Source organism: Henningerozyma blattae, chromosome 1, assembly GCF_000315915.1.
Source record: "Henningerozyma blattae CBS 6284 chromosome 1, complete genome".
NCBI lineage: Eukaryota > Fungi > Ascomycota > Saccharomycetes > Saccharomycetales > Saccharomycetaceae > Henningerozyma > Henningerozyma blattae.
The window spans coordinates 294,889-317,539 of record NC_020185.1 but is presented as its reverse complement, the minus strand read 5'-3'; the positions used below and the strand labels follow the sequence as shown (position 1 = coordinate 317,539).

The following is a 22,651-nucleotide window of genomic DNA, read 5'->3' as shown; positions in this document are numbered from 1 at the left end:
CAAAAAAAAAAAAAAAAAACAAAAAGTCGTTGCCAGACTAAAACAGTGAAAAGTAACTTCATTTTCAATTCAAGTTTATACCTTTACTCGAAGACAGATAGACATTAGGAAATAAGAGCCTTACCCCACAAATAGCACTAGCAATTTCAGAAGTGTAAATTGTTTACTGAATCCTAATTGATTTGTTTTGGAAACTGGAATCCCTAATTATATAGTCAGCTGTTTGTTTTCCTTTAATTGATTGTATAGAGAAAAATAAAAACTATCTTTTTCTTTTTTTTTTAATTTCAAATATTTCCTTTATTTGATAAAATACATTATACTATTATTCACACTATACAATCACTTGTATTATCCATACTATTTGATTTGTTAGAATAATCCACTTCTTAAGAATTATTAGTTAATACTGAGACACCAAAGTACTGGAAATCAATACAATTTCAATTGAAATAACAATTTATACCAGCAAAAATTGTATTGTATTCAATTAGCAGTATACTTATAATAACAATAAAGAAACCAATAAAACTGTGTACCAATATTAGAAATGGGTAAATGCTGTAGTTGTCTTAAAAAGTCAACCGATGAGACTACAATTTTACCAATTGCTGATAATGAGCGTGAGGCTGTAACTCTTCTGTTAGGCTATCTAGAAGATAAAGATCATTATGATTTTTATTCTGGCGGTCCATTAAAAGCTTTAACGACGTTAGTATATTCAGATAATTTAAATCTTCAAAAAAGTGCAGCATTAGCATTTGCTGAAATTACTGAAAAATATGTTAGACCTGTTTCTAGAGATGTTTTAGAACCAATTTTAATATTATTACAAAGTCAGGATCCTCAAATTCAAGTTGCTGCTTGTGCGGCCTTGGGTAACTTGGCTGTCAATAATGAAAATAAAGTTTTAATCGTTGATATGGGTGGTTTAGAACCTTTGATAAAGCAAATGATGGGCAATAATGTGGAGGTTCAATGTAATGCTGTCGGTTGTATTACAAACTTAGCTACGCAGGATGATAATAAGCATAAAATTGCTACTTCAGGAGCCCTGGTGCCTTTAGCTAAATTAGCAAAATCCAAACACATCAGAGTACAGAGGAATGCTACGGGTGCTTTGTTAAATATGACGCATTCTGGAGAAAATAGAAAGGAACTTGTAAATGCAGGTGCTGTTCCCGTTCTGGTTTCCCTATTATCTTCTGTAGATCCAGATGTTCAATATTATTGTACCACTGCATTATCGAATATTGCTGTAGATGAAGAAAACAGAAAGAAGTTGTCTCAAACAGAACCAAGATTAGTTTCAAAATTAGTATCCTTAATGGACTCTCCCTCAGCGAGAGTTAAATGTCAAGCCACTTTGGCATTGAGAAATTTGGCTTCAGATACTAGCTATCAGTTGGAAATTGTTCGTGCTGGTGGGTTACCTCATTTAGTTAGATCCATTCAAAGTGATTCAATGCCTCTAATTTTAGCAAGTGTTGCTTGTATTAGAAATATCTCTATTCATCCATTAAATGAAGGTTTAATTGTGGATGCTGGTTTCTTAAAACCATTAGTAAAATTATTAGATTACACAGACTCCGAAGAAATACAATGTCATGCAGTTTCCACCTTAAGAAACTTGGCTGCATCTTCTGAAAAAAACCGTAAGGAATTTTTAGAAAGTGGTGCAGTTGAAAAATGTAAAGAATTGGCATTGTCCTCTCCAATAAGTGTGCAAAGTGAAATTTCTGCTTGTTTTGCTATTTTAGCTCTAGCTGATGTTTCAAAACTAGATTTATTAGATGCTGGTATCTTGGATGCATTAATACCAATGACATTTTCTGATAATCAAGAAGTATCAGGAAATGCTGCTGCTGCATTGGCTAATCTATGTTCTCGAATTAATAACTATGAAAAAATACTGGATGCTTGGGAAAGCCCTTCTACTGGTATCCGCGGCTTCTTAGTCAATTTTCTGAACAGTAATTATGCCACATTTGAACACATAGCATTGTGGACGATTTTACAACTTTTAGAAAGTCATAATGCAAGAGTCTTAGAATTGGTAAAAAACGATACAGAATTGATTGATGGTGTTAAGAAAATGGCCAAGTCCACTTATGAAAGAACAAAGAAATCAAATACTATTAATAAAGATAATGATATGAACGGTAATAATGGCTCAACTCTGGATAAAAATAATATTAACAGTTCAAATATAATTAATAATGATGATTTGACTACATCGGGCTCTACTGATCAACAAGAGGATAACACCGTTGATCTATATAACATTACTCAACAAATTTTGCAATTTTTGATATAACCCCTGTGGCTTTTCATTAGTCATTTTTCATTGTTAAACTCATCATTACAATTTGTTAGTTGCATTTTAATTGATAGATGGATTTCTAGTCGATTAATTGTAGCGATTCATTACCAAGTTTTAAAGTTTATTTCACTTATAATCGAATTTCTTTATGTTTGTTGGATTATATACATAGGGACGGGCTCATAATTATTTACAAATTTCAAGAAATTTCGTTTTTTTTTTTCATTTCTTAATTCTTTTTATTATTCTATTTCATAAATTTAATTTATTAGTGTACTTCTTAAACAAATTATATCCTATTTAGGTTAGATACACTAAACATCTGTTTTTATTTAAGAGGCTATATACATCTTAAGTATTTATCTCACCTTGAGTTAAGATATGTATAATAGCAGTAAACTCACTTTGATTTCCAAGCTAAAAATATTAAAGTTCAAGAAGTCAGGTGAGTATTACATATCAGAAAAAAACTCACTAAGTTTCTAATGGTAGCTACAAAAATATTTTGAATCTCAAAATATAAATATTCGATTATAAACAGAAATGTCTATGGATTGGTAATTGTTAATTCAATGTTAGTTATGGAACTTAAACTAATTGAATAAAGGAGAAGATCAGTAATCTTGGAGGTAAACTTCCTTACTGTATTTGAAATAAATATGTATTAACATTAATAATTTCAATGGCAAAATTATTATTGGTGACACCTGTAGAGGTTAGTACCATAAAAAAACGTATATCATGTCACGTAGTGTGAGCTACGTTAGTCACGTGTATAAATCAGGATCACATGATAACGGAATGAACTTGTAGGTTAACAAGTGAATCATGAACATAAATTCTATTTAAGAATCTAAAGCTAAAAGAATAAACTAGAGGGTTAAGGTAGAACAAAGAGGTAAGAACCAGAAAACAAAAAGGACGAGATACAAAAGATGGAAGTGTATAGTGAACAAATCGGAACGTAATAATAATAATATTTAACTTACATAGGTTCAGGTATATAGTTGTATGGTTTGATAAACAGTTGGTATTAAACTAGCAGCAAAAAGATATACTACTGGGAGTAGCAAAGCTTAAAATAGTTACATATCATCATGTGATCTTGGTCAAAAAAATTAAAAATAGGTCTTACCCGGATTCGAACCGGGGTTGTCCGGATCAAACCGAAAGTGATAACCACTACACTATAAAACCCTTTTTGGAAATTTTTGTAATACCAGACTGACAGGACAAGGATGGTGTTTCAGAGTTCAGATGGTACTGAGATCAGTAGTTACAGGTTGTATTATACAAGATTATTGTATCTCCCCTTGGTTCTTCTCTATATAGTATATAACAGTATATTGATCTATACAGGCTCCTTATATACTTCTTTGGAGCTGGATAGTTCTGGGGTCATAGTTACAAGATGCGGTACACTCATTGAAACCTGGGTGTCATTCTTACTAATAGGTGTCCAAGATGAACCAGAAGTGGGTGCAGATTCAGTGGTTACGGTTGATGTTCCACGGCTGCTGAATAGTTGTTTCTCAGCTGTGGTCAGCTGATCTGTCCTCTCTCGAGGCTTCTCTTGTACTGATTTCTTGTAAGTATTACGTGAAAGGCGACGGCGCTTAGCCAGTTTTACAACAGAAATTTTTGTTGTTAACAAAGATATGACAACAAAGGAAGAGTTGAGAAATAGAAACATAGAGAAAAGGATCAGTTTTGCTGGAATATGATTATATCATTTTCTATTAAGTGGTAAAAGACTTTTTTATCACGTGACTCATTGTTTAAAATGTGTTTTTCTTTTTATATCGAAAAACACTATTTAAGAAATATATTCATTTTAGTTATAGTATTTACTATATATGTCTAAATAAAATAATCGTCTTTACATCTTAAACACTGTTTAACAATGTCTAACTCTCTTGAATCCCAGTAAGTTTCTAGAATCGTATAGGATACCATACTAGGTTAGTAATAAAGAAGAGCAGAAATAGTGAGATTAGCGCAAAACAATATTGTTAACAGATTATAATATGATTTAGATAAGAGATAAATATAAAGGATATAGAGATGATCCGAGTATTATTTGGGTGGTTCTCTTTCTATTGAAAGGAAATATAATTGAATGGTATAGTGGGCAATAATTTTATTTACTTATATATGTCTAAGTTTCTGGACGACAGGGACATCTCGTGCGGGGTGAGTTAAGCAAAGGTGTTATGTAAACACCATATATTTAACATTAGCACTTTCCCCTTGGTCATGAGGTTTATAATTAGTATGGCTTGTATATTAAGACAGTGTTGGAGAACTAATGAGAATTGAATATTACAGGATGATAAGCAGGAAGCTCCCGTGTTAAGGTAATGTACAAATAGAGGAGAGTTTTGTTGAAGAGATTGGTACTATATATAGCATTAGTGTGTGTACGTATTTGAGTGTTGAAGTTGGCTTACTTACGTTGGATCCAAGAAGTTAATTATTGGTTCCAAGTCAACATTGTAGATAGTATTGAACCTATGCTCATCTACAAACTGCTGGCGATGAATTATACTTAAATCTAAGTGACTGTTAGTAGCATAATTGTTGATATCTTATCGATGCATAACTCATACCAACCAGTAAACAATATTTCACAAGTTCGAAAGACTATTAACTTAGTGATAAGTAAAATTTGCTGTGCACTAATCATTTACTATAAGTTACTAATGGTTTGTATTGTTCTCCTATGTTGGTTTTCAAGAGAAATTTTTGTAAACTCTGTTATGCTTATAGTCACAATTAAGAATATATGTAAACATGTATTATATTTTTCAAGATATTTCTTAAATAATGATTTGGACAAATTCCAAGCAATGAACATATAATATTGTCCTGTACTTCTAATATTTTACTACTATAAAGGAAATGATATAATCATATTCCAGCAGAAAGTAGGCGTAAAATGAAGAGAATAAAAGGGTATGGGTTTCTTTAGTATAAGATACTTCCGCTAATTATAGTAATTTAAGTGATTTAGCCATTTATTAAGTCTAAAATAAAATAATTTCCTTTAACTTTATGTAAATATATCTAACATTTTATTTGTTTCTTTAGTGATAAATTTAGATTTCAAAATAAAAAAAATAAACCAATATTTGAAATATTTCTCAGTAGAAGTCAATTAGATATTTTTGACAAGTCTTGGTTAATAATCTAGAATTTAATATCTTTTTAATTATATTCTCAAATGCATCTTAACGCATTATTATATGGTAAACTGTGTTTTAATAAATAAAGCATAGTACCATATAGTGATGTATCTCTTAATAAATTATTAATGCATTATTCATACAAGCAAGTAGGGCTCTTACTGGTTATTACTACTTGTTCGTACATTATTAGCTTAATCCTAGTTAGTAGCTTGTTGAGCAGTTTTATTTCTGTAAATAAAAGAATAGAACTAATAGTTTACTTAACTTTCTCATTCATGTATAGTTTTCCCATAAAAAGGTAGAACTAAAGAAAACGAGAAAACCATTTTATTTAAAGTTGCGTTAAAACATAATTAAAAAAATTATTTAAGTTATATTCTCAAAAGTGGTTTATTCCCAAGTTACTCTAAAAAGTATTATAGAACTTTCTAAATGACGTTGAAGCTGGCCTGATATATACAATTGGATATCGAGTAATATTACTAGATATCCAATTATATTCTAAAATTTACCTTTATCACATTCTTAGGTGTTTGTATGCTTCAGTTATTTATTGTTTTAACGATATCTTTCTGTAAAGTATACAGAATATCTATTATTTACAACATATGCTGTTTATATAGTACTTAAAAAAGTAATTCAATTTATCGCATATTGTTGGAAAATTAGGTTCAACAAAGTAAAAGGCTGTAAAATTAAAAGGAGATAAGGAAGCAATGGTATCTAGAGTAAGATGAGACACTGTTGACATAGAACCAAGAATTAACTTCTTGGATCCAACGTCACTAACCCAATTACAAAACACAAGCGCCTATGTCCACTGATTGAACCTTATCGATCTCCGATATCGCTACTATAAACCATAAACAATACCAAATATATCAACACATGTAATTAGTGCCACGTATGGGGTAAATTGATGAGTCATTAATGCCAATCTAAGAATATTACACCCCTAATTAATACAAAAACTAATAAGTAATTGACCAATTGCTAATAGTCAATTACAACTATTAGCGTGCCTACATACAAAAATAAAACATATATAAAGGGGTAAGATTTCTTTATTTCATCGTGAACTTCTCTTAGATTTCTTTATATAGAAAGAAAAAGAAACCACCAAGCAAAGAAGCAAGGATCTTCTCTCTACAATATATACTATCTATTCTGTTTATACCTTTAACATCCTCATCTCTATTTTGTTTGCGTCACTTTAACTTCATTTTATGTTTAATATTGACAATTCTGGCATACTCTCTTATTGCTGTTACTATTGCTCAATATTTTCCCTTTTACCTAATATCTTTCTTTGTTGACAACAGTAAGTCAACAACACTATGAATGATTAATTGTAGAGAGATATAATACTTTAGAAGGTGAGGTTGATTCAAACGATATAATAATAGAAAGTAATGGTTCAGTTTAGATAGAGATAGCTAGTACTAACTAGTTATAAAGATTATTGAAAGGTAATTCGAGTCTTTTTAGGTGGTTTCTTTTTTATTGAAAGGAACTATAAGAGGAAGCTTTAGGGAAAGTATTAGAATATATTAATTCCCTTTATATACTTGGATGCAGTGAGTGTGTTAGAGGTAGCAAGTGTACTTCAGGGAGCTTAGTTGAGCTGAATTGTGCTATTTTTGGATAAAGTAGGTCTCTTCATATGTGCTTGTTTTAGCAGTTTGTATATCAGATAGCGTAGTTTGTTCCAAGTAGCTTATTTTTGATTCCATACGAACAGTAGATATCTCCTTTGTCATCCCTTTCACTAATATCTCCTCAACTTTCGAGATTTGGAAGCGCCGTGGCGCAGTGGAAGCGCGCAGGGCTCATAACCCTGATGTCCCTAGATCGAAACTAGGCGGCGCTATTATTTTTTTACTAAATCTTTGTCTTATCACGTGATTTTTATTCAATATATCGCCTCCAATGATATGAAGTTGTGTTTTAATGATACATAAAGAAATATATTTAATTTTTGTCTTACTATATCTCCTGCTATTAACAATTCTGGAATTCAAACTCCAATATTTTAGGTAACTAGATAAGGAGAAGAACTGTTATTTCCGACAGTTTAAAAATTTGAATTTCAAATACAAAATATCAAACCAATTGGAAGGTCAATTGATTATTTAGATGTAACAAAAAGAACGATCCCAAAAAGTTTGAAAGAGTTATACATATTTATTAATTGTTTGCGTTGTAGGATAGCTTCACAAAAGATAAACGTATTTATTTTTTTATACAAGCTATTGTAAGATCTTCAATTGATATCAGCAAAGTTGAAAGCTTAAAATTCTCTTACCTGAGCATCCCCATCACAACTATTAAAAGCATCAAGTATCCCTTTGTAATAATTCTTAAGCTCTTCTGCACTTCGAAATAAAGGGTTCTTAAGTTTTAATTTAAATGTTGGAATACTATCTTAGTTATTTTTAAAATAACTCCATTATATCCTAAAAAAATAAAGAAAGTAAAATAAAGTGCTATTCAAGTCATTATAATGATTATATAATTTTTTTTTAAAAAGAAACATTAATTATTTAGCGTTAAAACAAGATTCGAAAAATTCGAATTCCAAACTAGTAACTTCTACAAAAGTTTCTTCAACTTTTTCAATTGGGTATTTATCGACTTCGGCTTTTAAGAAGTCACACCAATCTATGAAATGTTTACCATCATGCAAATCAATCCAAGTTTGATACTTCCAATGCAGGTTTTCAGCCTTTGGTAAATTATGAGCCCATTCTAAATAGATTTGTTCAGCCACCCATAAGTAAGTGATCAATTGTGGATATTCTATAGAGTTGTCATTAGTCAATTTATTTAAATAAGCAATATATTGTTTAACTGAGGCAACTTCATTATTGTTATAGAATTCAATTTCTTCCTTAGTCATGGCAGGTGCTAGTAATTCCAAACAATCACGGAAGTAAGTGTTTTCATCGTTAGCAAAAAATCCAATTTTCTTAGCTAAAGTTAATAAACTGTCAACTTCAGGGGCCTTTGCAGTGGTTTTACAAATGGTTCTTAGTCCAGTTTCAAAAAATTGTAGATCTTGAGCCAAGTAAATGTATAAGGCTCTGTCTGCTAAAGTACCTTTACATAACTGTTTAGTCAATTCATGTTCAGTGGCTTTTTTGAAGATATTAGAGTGTTTTGCTAATAATTGAGCAGTGGTAGATTGAGCAGCCATTTTGAATTAAGGATTTGAAATTAGTGCTTTTGAATTTCAGATATGTGACCAATGTTATATATATACATATATATATATTTATAAATGCAATATATATGTGTATAAATTAAAAAGAAAATTAATATTAGGTTTCTTATATAAGTAAATCGAATGTGCTTGTAATTTACCTCAAAGGTATTCGTGTACCATCAATGGATCTTCGCCACAATCATTTTGCTAAGTGAGATAGAGCCAAGGGTTGTTAAAGTTAGTGATGATGTTAAGATATCCAATATTGAATATCTAGAGAGGAATATTATTCGATGATGTTACTTAGGAACCCATTTACCAATGAAAGGATCTTAGTAGTAATAGTCTCCTACTAGATACAGTAGGGATCAATTAAAAATGGAAATGCAATTTTTTCCTTATACGCGCATGCACATCGGGGAGAGTAAAAATTATGCAAAGAAATGTAACGAATTCTTAAGGGAATTCAGGGTTTCATTTAGTCAATCAAACAGCAGATTGCATTAAATATGTTCTTCTCTTTATCAAAGCTTCTAAATCTTCATCTACTATCCTTAATACATTAATTGAGGATCTTGGTATACTGACTAGCCCCAATTTCCTAGTATATTGTTGGGCCTCGTGCTTATCGGAATCAGATTCTGTAGATGGTCTAATGACTGAAAATTCCACTACGTCATTCAAAAGTAAGTTAACCTGGGAGTCCAGAGCAACTAATGTTCCTACAATATGACGATCTTTGTCAATCGTTACATGAAGTCTTGAGTTGATGAAATCGTTCAACTGTAAATTTTGCATAATGGGATTATATCGGATTATATATGTATATAATTATCTGAACAGGAAGCAAGATGAAAGAATCTGTATATAGCATTATTGATATATTAAAATAATCCTGATATCGTAATATAATCTTGAATATCATAGAAATTTCAGAATTAAATATAAAGTTCCGAAATTTTCAAGATACGGAAATTTCTCAATTATAGAATAGAGAAATTTGAAGCATAAACGCGAGAAAATTAATTTTAATAAAAAAATATTAAAGCAAATTAATCAGCTGTTTATCAATACAATCAATCATCTTTATAAAATACCAACGCTGCAAAAATGAAACAACCCTCAGCATATTATCAATACAACAATGTCACATTAAAAACGTTGACCGCATATCAGCTAATGGAGCGTAGAGAACAGATGTGTGAGTTATTCCAATTGGCTGATAACTCTGAGAGACACAACCTGGTAGCATCTGAAGAGAATCAAAAACGTACTCTAGCACAATTGAAAGATCAGCTCGAAAAATTAAAATGTGAAAAAAATAATGCTTAGTTATGTGTACTATTTTTTATTTCTCATTACTTATATGGGCTTGAATAGAAAATATATAAGACTTGAGGTTCATTTTTCATTAGATCAAGCATGTACTTGACCAAGCAAACAGTAACCATGCTTCTATAGTACCCTAACAATGACTAGAACCCTTTTATCATAGTTACCGGAATTATTCATAACGCGGTAAGATGCTTTCTAATCTCTCGTCTTCTGTTGATGCTGGGATCCAACTACAGTTTAAGATAAGGATGTCAGGCACAAATAAACCTATATTGTTCACCTTCGACCCTAGATTGCTAATTTAGTCTTAATGATCGTCTTTGTTGATCTTAGATGTTCTTAGTTGTGTGATTTCTTTGTATGTATGTTAATCCCCGTGAAAAGGGAAATAAGCGAAATTAAGAAATCCCGGTGTTGAAATTCGGTATCAGGGATATTTATTGGAGTGCGATGCACTCAATATGGCTATTAATACCAATCACACTTATTGCTAGTTTGGTCGACAAATTACGTATATATATATATATATAGTAGTTATATTTGTAATTATTTTAAAATAAAAAAAAAAGAAATAAAAAAAGATCATCAACTATAAACACAACAACCACTAGTCACTCAAATACACCTTTAGGGCTAAAAAAAAGTATATCAAGTTATAATTTTGAACTGTTTTCATAGATTATTTATATTCTTAAAAAAGAAGCATGAGGTATGCATTTATTACCACAATATTTATTACAATTGATTTAAGCAACTTTACTAACAATGATCGACAATCAAGAAGACATTCAGGATGTTCTATTGAGAATTTTATTTTTTTTTCCGATTAGTAACTCCAAGAGAAGAATTGAAACAGACGTTATGAAGTTACTGATGAGTAACCATGATGTAGAGCTAGTTAATGATAACATGCAAGAATTTTTTATAAAATTTTTTGGTCCGGATGAAACTCCTTATGAAAAGGGGGTCTGGAGATTGCATGTGGAATTACCGGACAATTATCCATATAAATCACCAAGTATTGGGTTTGTCAATAAAATATTCCATCCAAATATCGATATTGCATCAGGATCAATCTGTTTAGATGTTATCAATTCTACTTGGTCACCTTTATATGATTTGATCAATATTGTAGAATGGATGATACCGGGTCTTTTAAAGGAGCCAAATGGGACGGATCCTTTAAATAATGAAGCTGCAGGACTACAATTACGTGATAAGAAATTATATGAAGAAAAAATTAAAGAATATATCGATAAATATGCTACTCCAGAGAAATATGAGAAACTGTTTGGACGTAAAGAAGAGGAGGAAGATGAAGAGGAAGATGATGATGATGATGATGATGATGATGATGATGATGATGAGGAAGGCAGGAAAAATAAGGATAAGATAAGGGGAGACTTGAGCGATTCAGAATTGGAGGAAGGTGGGATAAGCGAAGAGTTGAGTGATATTGACGTTAGTGATGATGACGATGATTAATTCAAGGAGGAGATTGTAATCTTATATATGTTTATATTTCATCCAATTGATCTCGGCAAATATATTCATTTTCAATTTTAATTTCATCTTTAAAACTATATTCATACCTGCTATACACTAGCTTCGTCTTTTCCATTTTGTTTGTAATGAAAAAAAATTTTAACATATTTCCATTTTTGCATATAAAGTGATATATATGTACATTGTTTTTGCTTTATCAATATTGTCTTTTTACTTGATTTTACACCTTTGTCATAGAAAATTTCACATTCCCATCTATTTATTTGAATAATATACTTTAAACCCAGAATATATCTTAAGGTGCTATATAATTTACACCTATATAGGCATAGATTCACCTATGTATACTTTTTAATATATTATTTCATTTTAAGTATTTAATTTCGTTTTCCTATTTGGTTTATCTGTGCTAAATATAGTACTTCGTAAGTTTGTACTTTTTAGGAAATTACAAAAATTGTTATTTAGTAATTGGGAGATTCTTTTTAAATAATGAAAAGTTAAAAAAGATACAAATTTTATTATTTAAATCACGCTCTTTTTAATTATATCTTTAAATACGAAAACTCTTCAAAACAGTAACGTTATATGGACTACGGGGAACAAAATTTATTGTAAGTAATATTTAAACTTGATGTAGGGATACATGAAATATTAAAATTATATAGCCTGTAAGTTAATAGAATAATTATTCTATTATTAATACTTGAGTTATCCAAAAAAAATGCTAACTAATATATTTATTATTCTTGAAGTTATAAAAACTTAGTTTTATCATTAAATTACGCAGAGTCGAAAAAAAGAGCCGATGTTGTATGAAATAAAATATATTTTGGTATAAAGATATAAAGATATAAAGGTATAAAAGGTATATACATATTTACTAGTAAAGTAAATTATATTTAAAGAATAAAAACGTCCATTGGTTATTGGAAATAAAATTGAAATATCAGATAAAATAAAAGTTTGCTATTATATTTAAGCGATAATACAAGCAGGATCCCAAAATAAACCTGGAACAATATAATTATCTTTGTTTTCAGAAGAGTTATCTTTTTGAGTTGCTTGGGTAGTTGATTGCATTTTGAAGTATATGGTTTTAAATGATTGAATAGTTTTTGTTTTGTTGATTTTATCCTTTAAAAATTGTTAATAAGTTACATCGTTTTATTCTATAAACCGTTTACCTTTTATACTTTAATATTTTTAAAAACTATTTAAATTTAATTACAGAGATATTTTTGTTTAATTTAGTATGAAACATATGTTATTACAGTATGAGACTGTTATTCATGTTTCATCTTCTATACACAGAGTTTAATTTTTGTAATCCATGTAATTTACCGAATTAGGTAAATACACGGAATTCTCAAAACCTCAAAAATATCAAATACCCAATAAAGCAAAAAGAAATATAGGAAAAGAAAAAGGCACAAAAATTTTATTCCAAAGGAGAAATGTAATAGCTATTTAAACTAACACCTTTTGATGCATACAAGATAATCTCTGATATTATTTTCCTGATAAAATTTTAGATCGTTTCAAAAAATATCAACCTATAAATTTCATTAATTTCTGCGTTTCTAAATTCTTCTTTATACTTGCGATGGAATATAAAATATTTATTGAGGTCTAACTCCAAACAAGTTTAACCAAAAAGCTGAATACTGTTACCCATAAATTGAGAATAATAGTTAAGAATCAATACTAATCTACTTTCCAAATGTGATTAATTTCCTATTATATTTATTAAATTACCAATAGTTTTGATATTATTTCTAATGGTTTCTATTACAATGAATAACATGGATTTCCCTTTTCTATAACTCTGGGTGAATAGAATTGAAATAAAAAAATAGATATTTAAATTAAAATCTTGTTTCTAAAAGAAAAAGGTTGTGCGAATATTCACCAAAAAGTATAAGGTTGGAATCATATCCTTTTCAGTTCTATTGTTATTTTATATCAAATATATATATTCGAAGACTGGTCTATTATAAACTAGACTTCACATTACCATCATCATAAAAAGTACATATGTCTATAAATATTTTTTAAAAAATAACAATACATAGTTATGTTATTCTATTAATGAAGAACTCTATTTACCTCTTGTATATTTACTATAATGAAGACAAACAGATACTGAGTATGGATTTAAAGAGGGGGCACAAAACCGAGGTGCCACAATAGTTGCAAATCTCAAAACACAATTGTTGCTTACCCGTATTAATATTGTAGAGAAAAAAAAATTACTATTTATGTGTGAAGACTATGGTACTTTTAATTATTTTCTATGTTTAGAATAAGGTATAATACAAGTATATTCTTTTAATTGTTTTACGTACTTTCTTTGCTTAAAGCCATACAATAGGCTCTCAAATTTTTATAATGTAAATTTTAGGATGCTGAAAAGGAAGTCTATTCTTAAGTCCTATACTAACATCAACACAAAGTAGAGTAGTTCAAAAAGAATATTTTTTTAAACTTATTACGTACAATACTTTTAAAATAAACCCTAACCCTATCCCAAGTCGCGGTATTAGGCTAAATAAACTAGCTTACTCAATAATAACTCAAGTGACGAGCCAACTCTTTTTTTTCTTTCTTATTTTAATAAATAGCAAAATCATATAGAATAATTTTAGGAATTGAAAATGCCAAGAATATTTTCAAAAAATAATAATCTCTTCTCGAATAATATTATTCTTTTGGCATAAAAATATTATAGATACTAGACACTACAAACTTACTGGCTACACTTATTATATCTTCACTCAATTTACACACTAGAATGCCACAATAATATATCTTGATAATTTGTATTACAACACAAATCACGTGATACAGAATACACAACGCGCCACATTAGACATTCTACATTCCAGATCTAGCCGCCTAGACGGAGTTGTTTTCCCGCGTAGATTATTTTCTCACTCTATTGGGATACACACCACAGCGATCTAAGAATGCCGTGTGAATGCCGTACATCTCGGAGCTCGACTTCCGGCGGAACACGATCTCCGTCTCTACGGCCTTTCACTATCGTGCCTGTTGCTACGGCTGTATCTCCATGATTCTGCTGTAACAAAGAATCTCTCGAAGAAAAGAAAAAAAGAAATATGCCCAGAAGAGGGGACTATTTTATACTCAAAGCGGCGACTATTTTAACCACAGAGGAAGAGGCTATTTGGCACTATTCAGGGTGCATGATCAACGCTAATAAAAAAGCTTCATGACCAGGCATCGGTGTTCACTTTCCGCTTCTTGTTTATGGATAATAATAATGGAAGGTAAATGGGTCATTTAGATACTTCTTTTCTTGGTATACATTAGTAAGAAAACTATAGGGAGTCTGTCTTTGGGATCTGGTTTGATTGCTAACAGGAACCTTGCACGAAACAACTCAGTTAAATAAATTAATGCGATGAGATGAGTCAAATTAAAAGGCCACATACACACATACACACTAAGAATATGTTTTTTGTTTCAAAAACAACAACAAAAAAAAACAATGTAGGAATACTGGAGAAAGAAAATAACAACTATATAAAGCACAAACACTCGAAGATATCTTGCTCATATCATGCAGAATAAAACCAAAACAATTTTATATAGATGCCATCAACCAGAAAACAAACTAATTCATTCTTTGAATTGTTTCAAAGGCAAAAGAAAAATATAGTCGTTAACAAAGAGAACGGTAATATAGTCATGGCAGAAGTTCCACAACCCTGTCTATCAATCAAAGATAAAGATAATATAATTATAGAAACCACTTCTTCGTTAAAAAGTGGATTTGAAACAGAACTGGAATCTGTAACAGACAGTTCCACCTTAACATCATCATCATTGGCATCTGCAACAATATCTAATATAGAAAAACAAGATACTATTGATTTTACAAATATAGAATATCCAGAAGGTGGACTACGTTCTTGGCTAGTAGTTTTGGGTTGTTTCTGTGGTCTTTTCACATGTCTAGGTCTATTGAATGCCATAGGTATAGTGGAGACATATATTCAAGAAAATCAATTATCAAATGAATCATCCTCTTCTATCGGTTGGATTTTCTCACTTCTATTATTTGTCAACTTCAGTTCATGTATCTTTAGTGGGACATATTTCGATAGAAATGGGTTTAAAATCCCAGTCATTGTAGGTACTATATTACACGTTTGTGGATTAGTTGCCATGGCTAATTCTACAAAACTCTGGCAATTCATTTTAAGCCTTTCAATTGCAGTTGGTTTGGGTAATGGGTTTATCATGTCTCCTTTAATTAGTGCACCAAGCCATTATTTTAATAAAAGACGTGGGCTGGCTACTGCATTAGCTACATTAGGTGGATCCATTGGTGGGGTTATCTTACCAATCATGTTGAAACATTTTTTCCGATTGAAAAATTCTTCCTCAAAGCATTATGGATTTATCTGGGGAATAAGAGTTTGGGCATTTATGGATTTAGGTTTATTAATAGTGGCACTTTTCTTAGCAAAAGAAAGATTCACTGCTCCCATTGCACCTTTGGATGATAATGATACAAAATTTAAAAGAACTATTAGAATTTATTTCTTAGAAAGTTTTGATATTAAAGCATTTAAAGATATGAGATACTTGTTTTGTGTATTAGGAACTACTTTTGGTGAAGTGGCTTTAAATACTGCGGTTACCTACTATGGCGCATATGCTACAAATAGAAATATTTCTAATTCAGATGCATTAATGCTAATTATGGTCTTGAATATCTTAAGTATTCCAGGAAGATGGCTGCCAGGTTATATAAGTGATTTGTATGGTAGATTCAATATGGCCATTCTTACTATGTCATGCTTAACTATCCTAATGTTTGTCGGTTGGGTTCCATTCGGTACTAATTTAACCAATTTATATGTAATTAGTGCATTTTTTGGGTTTTGTTCAGGTTCCGTTTATTCATTATTACCTGTCTGCTGTGGTCAAATCTCGAAGATTGAAGAATTTGGTAAACGTTACTCAAGCATGTACTTTGTTGTGGCTTTTGCAAATTTAATTGCAGTACCAATCACAGGGGCCATCATTGGTAACGGTTCAAATACAACTTATAGAAATTTTGTCATATTTTGTGGCTCGATGGCTTTTGCTTCTGCTACAAGTTTTGTTATTTCAAGATACTATTGTATTGGTATGAAATTTAAAAAGTTTTAATTTCCGATCTCAAATATTTCACTGCAACTTTTTGTTCTACAATATATAAATACATTTTTACTAATATTCCAAGTTTAATACATAGCTAATACATAACTAATACATAACTAATACATAACTAATACATAATACAAAATAATACAATTATAAATCATACATCTATTAATATATCACATAATACTCTATAAGAAAAATATATTTCCAGCCCATTTATTTAAAATATTTAGGAAGCAGATTAGTATTTACAATCTTAATAGTTGTTCACCCTTTAATAAGCTTGATTATTTACCTTTGTTTATACTGTAAAACCCATTTAACCCTCAATCAAGTATGCTGCTGAATTACATTTAGGATTTTAACTTAATATATGTACCAGTAATTGAAAGTCAAATTGTAGTACTAATCTATACAAACATCTCTTTCTTTAAAATTTTCATTCCCAGTGTAAATTAAATATTGACAATAATTACAATTTTAAAGATTAAATAGAATGAACAATAAATCGAACTTGTATCTTACGTCGTTTAAAGACCTATTACAAACAAAAAAGAGTATTATCTTTATTTTTATTTCTATTTTTTTTAGTTTATAAGAATAACAATATTTTTATTTTGAGAATTTGATGCTTAAAGTTAAGAGGAGATCGGATTATAATTGAATTCAATTATGAACCTATAGTATATATATGACTATCTATTATTAAGTTGAAATTGGTATATACATACATAAATATATATGTAAAGAGAAAATATTCATGCATGAAATACTTATCATATGTGTTTCATCACAAGAGTAATCAAAATGAGTAATTCATACTTTAAACCTGGTTAGTCATTAATCTTTAACTAATATAGAAACTCTCTTACAAATTGATAGCAACGATCATATTCACTAGTTGCAAGTTAATTAACTTAGTACTCTATCTAAATTATCGCTATTTTCCATAACATCCATATTTGACATCGTAAATAATATTTCCTTCTTACTCGATTCTGCAATAGACCCATCACACATAATCATTTCATCCAATATATCATAAGCTTTGCTGAAGTTAAATATAATATCCAACTCACAAACATTACCAAAATAACTATCCATAGCCTCTACATACCTATGGATTACTTCCAATATTAGTAACTCATTGTCAACTTCTGCTGTGATACCACAAATAAAGTATAAACTAGCATACCTTCTATAAACAACTTTATGATCACTATATTCAACAATATTACACATTTTTGGCTTTCTTGATAAAATTGTTGTGGTTAAATTCCTTAAAATTTTGGCTTTCTCCTTTTGAGTTAAGGGAATGTACCATTTCATTAATCTAATTTTACCTTGTCTTGACGCTAAAATCATATATTTAATTTGTGTCATTTTGTATAATCTATGTGCTTTTATTTAGGTTGGCCCCTTGTCTTTTAATTTTGGGATTTAAACTCTATTTGTTTATTTTGATTAGAATATTTGTGTTAAAAAATTTGGCAAAGTAAAGTATTTAATATTCTAATAATAGTATAATTAAGTAATTAAGTATCTAAAACATATGCACTATCTTACTATCCCATATAATATCAACTAGAGAAGGTATATTTTAATTTCACTAATGCTGTTATTCATTATATGAATAATAATATTGATATTAAAATATTGTATTTTTATTCGGAGGACCAACTCGCTATATTCTTTCGGCATAATGGAAAAATATAAAATTTAAGTAACAGTATGCTATCATAAATAATATAACATTCACAAGAATAACATGATTGGCCTTGAATATCAATTTACAAAGCTTAGAAATTATCCATTTGTTTTTCTTTTCTTTCCGAAACCTAGAATATAGCACCCTGAGAATTAATAACTCTATACTCTAATATTTAACTGTCTTTTATTGCCTCTTCTTTGCTGGCTCGCCTAGGCCAACAACAATTCTTGTAGATATTATTGTTGACTTAAGTGAGCTAGCAAAGAAAGTAATAATAAATATAAACATAGAATAGTATCCATTAGGGTAGGTAATATGAAAGCTAGTTAATGATAGAAATAAAATAGTAGTTTGAAAATAAGGGTTGATGATAAACATAGTTCTATAATAAGAGTTAAAGAGTAGTGCTCCATACCTTGCTTAATTATTCATTGTTATAATTATATATATATGGTAAGAGGGTAAGGGAATTTCAACAGAGTGTTGATAGTTCATTAAGAAATATCTAAGTTCTCTTTACACTTGATAATGGAGGTCTAAGATATATGCAAAGCTACTAGAATGTATAAGTTTTGTAGTGTGTTGTGATATCAAGAGGCTTACTATTGTTCTATGCCATTCCTTATTATGAAGTTTTGCTCTGTAATTATGTGAGATTGTTATGATATAATATTTTTTTGTATGATTATTTAGTGAATGAATATTTTAGTATTCTGAAGTCCTAATGATATGGTTGGAGCAAAGTCCTTTATTCTTGAACCTTAAAAAATTGTTGTAATACGAGACTACCAGGATGAGGATAATGCTTCAGAGTTCGGATGGCACTGAGATCAGTAGTTACAGGTTGTATTATACAAGATTATTATATCTTCGCTTGGTTCTTCTCTATATAGTATATAATAGTATATTGATCTATACAGGCTCCTTATATACTTCTTTGGAGCTGGACAGTTCTGGGGTCATAGTTACAAGATGCGGTACACTCATTGAAACCTGGGTGCCATTCTTACTAATAGGTGTCCAAGATGAACCAGAAGTGGGTACAGATTCAGTGGTTACGGTTGATGTTCCACAGCTGCTGAATAGTTGTTTCTCAGCTGTGGTCAGCTGATCTGCCCTCTCTTGAGGCTTCTCTTGTACTGATTTCTTGTAAGTATTACGTAACATGCGACGGCACTTAGATGGTTTTACAACAAAAATGTTGTGTTGTAAACCAACTTAGGAGTACGATACACTTATATAGTAACTACCAAAACTTAACTTAACAATCTTATTAACTTAACACCAGTTAATACTTCGAACTTACGAATATAATTGTTGTTCTTTTTAAACTAAATAACTATGTGAAAGAACTATAAATTTATGTCTTAAGTCTGGAAAAGCTGGCCTTTAAATACTTTTCAAAGGTCAACGCCAGCTTTCCCATTTTACTTTAATTGGACTGTTTGTAAACTTACTTACAAGGGTAGGAGTGCACAGTTTGAGTAATGCTGGCTAACTAGTAGAGATTATGCATCGAACCGATATTCACAGGTATGCAACTAGCAGTTGCTCAGTGTTATGTATAATTTCTAGTTAGCAACTTGTAGATGAGTATAAAGTCAATATCGTCTACGACATGTTGCAATACGGGTTTTATAGTGTAGTGGTTATCACTTTCGGTTTTGATCCGGACAACCCCGGTTCGAATCCGGGTAAGACCTATTTTTAATTTTTGGTCAACATCACGTGTCAATATACTTTTTTTTGTGGCACTAACCTCTTCAGGTATCATCATTAATAGTATTAATGTCATTGAAATTATTGATGTTATTACATACCAACAACCACTTTAATCTTGAGTAACTTTTCGTCAAACCTGTGGTTTTATGCAACAACTAATAAAAACTTAATATGAGTGATAACCCAACACGTATTAGGCATACATGGCCACACTATTAAAAATACCCCGGTAGTAAGTAGTATTAAGAATGTATTAAGATGCGATATACTCTATTTTTACTTCTAACTTTTTTCAATTTATTATTATCTTGTGGACTGCGTGTTAAGTTATGCTATTTTTATTTTTATTTTTATTTTTATTTTTATTTTTATTTTTATTTTTATTTTTATTTTTATTTTTATTTTTATTTTTATTTTTATTTTTATTTTTATTTTTATTTTTATTTTTATTTTTATTTTTATACTTAAGATAAATATTAAAGAGAAACCAATAAATGTTCATGAGAAATTTTTGCACTATGCATTCTTTAATGCCTTAATTGGACTTGTCAAATTTTTTTCTAGCCTTTCTGAATGGTAAACGAAAAGGAAGGAGTATTAACAGTAAAAAAATATTTGTATTAGATTTTATAAATTCTACAAAATAATATAAATTGTGTTAAATATAGGGAAATCCAAACAAAATATTGGTACATTGGAAAACACACCAGCAAATTGTTGCGGAGGGAATTAAAAGATCATTAAGTTGGGGCATTAGACATAAAAGATTAGGGTAGCCACTCGTGTGACGTAAAAACGTAAAAATTGAGAGAGATTGAATAAATTAAGAATTAGTAATTAAAAGCATGTTGGGAGACATAGTAGCAAATTAGGAATACGAATAGTAGTAAGTCAAAAAAAAATTAAACAAAAATTGAAGTTTGTCTTGTTAGGCTTATTTACCAAACATCTTCTTCCATGCAGGAGTGTCATCATTGGCCATAGCAGCAACATCGTAGTCAGCGCTTCTTTCAGATGGTGGGACCCAGGCAGCAGACTTCCATGGCAAGACACCTTCTTCCCACATAACGTTGACATCTTCTAAAACTAAACCTTTAGTTTCTGGAACAAAGAAAAAGACGTAGAACCAGGCAAAGACTAAACAGCCCAAGAAGACATAACCGTAGTAAAAGTTAATAGCACCAGTAATAAATGGAGTGAAGAAACCAATACAGAAGTTCCACATTTGGTTGGAGACAGTAGCTAAAGCCATACCCTTGGCCTTAACCTTCAATGGGAAAGATTCAGAAATAATAACAAATGGAACTGGGGCCCAAGAGACAGCAAAACAGAAAATGAAGAAACAGGAGAAACAAATCATACAGTTACCGGCACCTTGAGAAGTGACACCACCGTTCTTACCCTTTGGCCATAATCTGGTGACACCAACAGAGGCGAAGACAACCATACAACAGGTCATACCAGCGGCACCCCATAATAAACATGTTCTTCTACCGAATCTATCAACTAAGTACAAGGCAACAAAAGTAGAGAAGAAATTAACAACACCGAAAACAATAGCGGTTTCATAACCATCTTCCAAACCAACAGCCTTGAAAATCAAAGTACCATAGTAGAAGAAATAGTTAGCACCAGTCAATTGTTGCAAAGCTAATAACATAATACCGTTGATAACTCTTGGTAGAATCTTGTGTTGAGTATCCAATAAATCACCCCAGGTAGCTTCACCCTCGGCTCTTTCTTTGTCAATAGCGGCTTGGATTTCATCGGCTTCCATAATAACAGCTGGATCATCTGGAGAAACTTTGTTGGACTCGGCAATGGAGCGCTTGGCATCTTCATATCTACCTTTTTCGATCAAGAATCTTGGAGATTCTGGGACAAACAACATGGCACCGACTAAAAACAAACACCAGGCAAATTGCAAACCTAATGGAACTCTCCATTGGGTAGAGTCATCATATCTCTTAGTACCATAATTAGCACAGTAACCTAAGAAAATACCCATAGTAATCATAAGTTGGTAACAGGAGACCATAGCACCTCTTAAGTGCTTTGGAGAAACTTCGGAAATCAACATTGGGGATGAGATGGCAATGATACCACAACCTAAACCAGCAACAATTCTACCAATCATGTATTGGTACCAGGCTTTTACAGAGGCGATTTGAATAACAGTACCGACAACGAAAATGATGGAAGCAACGATAATAGCAATACGACGACCGTACATATCACCTAAACGACCTAAGAAGAAACAACCGATGGCTTGACCGATGTTGAACATGGAAGTCAACAAACCAGTTCTAACCTTGGACAAATAACGCTTACCAGAGCCACTGGTAGAACCAAATCTAGCTAAGAAATCAGTGTGAGATTCGAAACCACCAATGGTACCAGAACTCCCAACGGAAATATAACCACCGAAGCGTACCATGACACACATGATACAGACGGAAAGGTATGCAGATGCGGTTTCT

At 30.7% G+C, this 22,651-nt stretch overlaps 9 protein-coding genes and 3 non-coding genes across 12 annotated transcripts; 6 read left to right on the top strand and 6 right to left on the bottom strand.

Moving 5' to 3' along the window:
- Positions 1-550: 550 nt before the first annotated feature.
- Positions 551-2,317, top strand: VAC8 (protein anchor VAC8; the record flags this gene model as incomplete). The annotated part of the gene is made up of 1 exon (XM_004177403.1): positions 551-2,317. The coding sequence occupies one exon, from the start codon at positions 551-553 to the stop codon at positions 2,315-2,317; it is 1,767 nt and encodes a 588-aa protein (XP_004177451.1).
- Positions 2,318-3,449: 1,132 nt separating this feature from the next.
- On the bottom strand, positions 3,450-3,520 carry TBLA0Atrna1?. Its single transcript has one exon. It is a non-coding gene (tRNA).
- Positions 3,521-7,309: 3,789 nt separating this feature from the next.
- Positions 7,310-7,381, top strand: TBLA0Atrna8M. Its single transcript has one exon. It is a non-coding gene; the product is annotated as a tRNA-Met (tRNA).
- Positions 7,382-8,050: 669 nt separating this feature from the next.
- Positions 8,051-8,707, bottom strand: PET18 (Pet18p; the record flags this gene model as incomplete). Its single annotated transcript, XM_004177402.1, has 1 exon — positions 8,051-8,707. The coding sequence occupies one exon, from the start codon at positions 8,705-8,707 to the stop codon at positions 8,051-8,053; it is 657 nt and encodes a 218-aa protein (XP_004177450.1).
- A 495-nt stretch (positions 8,708-9,202) lies between these two features.
- On the bottom strand, positions 9,203-9,514 carry MAK31 (Mak31p; the record flags this gene model as incomplete). Its single annotated transcript, XM_004177401.1, has 1 exon — positions 9,203-9,514. One exon carries the CDS (start codon positions 9,512-9,514, stop codon positions 9,203-9,205), a length of 312 nt encoding a protein of 103 aa, XP_004177449.1.
- A 312-nt stretch (positions 9,515-9,826) lies between these two features.
- On the top strand, positions 9,827-10,048 carry HTL1 (Htl1p; the record flags this gene model as incomplete). Its single annotated transcript, XM_004177400.1, has 1 exon — positions 9,827-10,048. The coding sequence occupies one exon, from the start codon at positions 9,827-9,829 to the stop codon at positions 10,046-10,048; it is 222 nt and encodes a 73-aa protein (XP_004177448.1).
- A 707-nt stretch (positions 10,049-10,755) lies between these two features.
- UBC8 (E2 ubiquitin-conjugating protein UBC8) lies at positions 10,756-11,536 on the top strand (the record flags this gene model as incomplete). The annotated part of the gene is made up of 2 exons (XM_004177399.1): positions 10,756-10,760; positions 10,882-11,536. 2 exons carry the CDS (start codon positions 10,756-10,758, stop codon positions 11,534-11,536), a joined length of 660 nt encoding a protein of 219 aa, XP_004177447.1.
- Positions 11,537-12,535: 999 nt separating this feature from the next.
- On the bottom strand, positions 12,536-12,640 carry TBLA0A01280 (uncharacterized protein; the record flags this gene model as incomplete). The annotated part of the gene is made up of 1 exon (XM_004177398.1): positions 12,536-12,640. One exon carries the CDS (start codon positions 12,638-12,640, stop codon positions 12,536-12,538), a length of 105 nt encoding a protein of 34 aa, XP_004177446.1.
- Positions 12,641-15,175: 2,535 nt separating this feature from the next.
- Positions 15,176-16,744, top strand: TBLA0A01270 (MCT family MFS transporter; the record flags this gene model as incomplete). The annotated part of the gene is made up of 1 exon (XM_004177397.1): positions 15,176-16,744. The coding sequence occupies one exon, from the start codon at positions 15,176-15,178 to the stop codon at positions 16,742-16,744; it is 1,569 nt and encodes a 522-aa protein (XP_004177445.1).
- A 906-nt stretch (positions 16,745-17,650) lies between these two features.
- Positions 17,651-18,121, bottom strand: APS1 (Aps1p; the record flags this gene model as incomplete). The annotated part of the gene is made up of 1 exon (XM_004177396.1): positions 17,651-18,121. The coding sequence occupies one exon, from the start codon at positions 18,119-18,121 to the stop codon at positions 17,651-17,653; it is 471 nt and encodes a 156-aa protein (XP_004177444.1).
- Positions 18,122-20,080: 1,959 nt separating this feature from the next.
- On the top strand, positions 20,081-20,152 carry TBLA0Atrna9Q. The gene has a single exon. It is a non-coding gene; the product is annotated as a tRNA-Gln (tRNA).
- A 953-nt stretch (positions 20,153-21,105) lies between these two features.
- TBLA0A01250 (sugar porter family MFS transporter) lies at positions 21,106-22,617 on the bottom strand (the record flags this gene model as incomplete). Its single annotated transcript, XM_004177395.1, has 1 exon — positions 21,106-22,617. The coding sequence occupies one exon, from the start codon at positions 22,615-22,617 to the stop codon at positions 21,106-21,108; it is 1,512 nt and encodes a 503-aa protein (XP_004177443.1).
- Between the last annotated feature and the right edge of the window lie 34 nt (positions 22,618-22,651).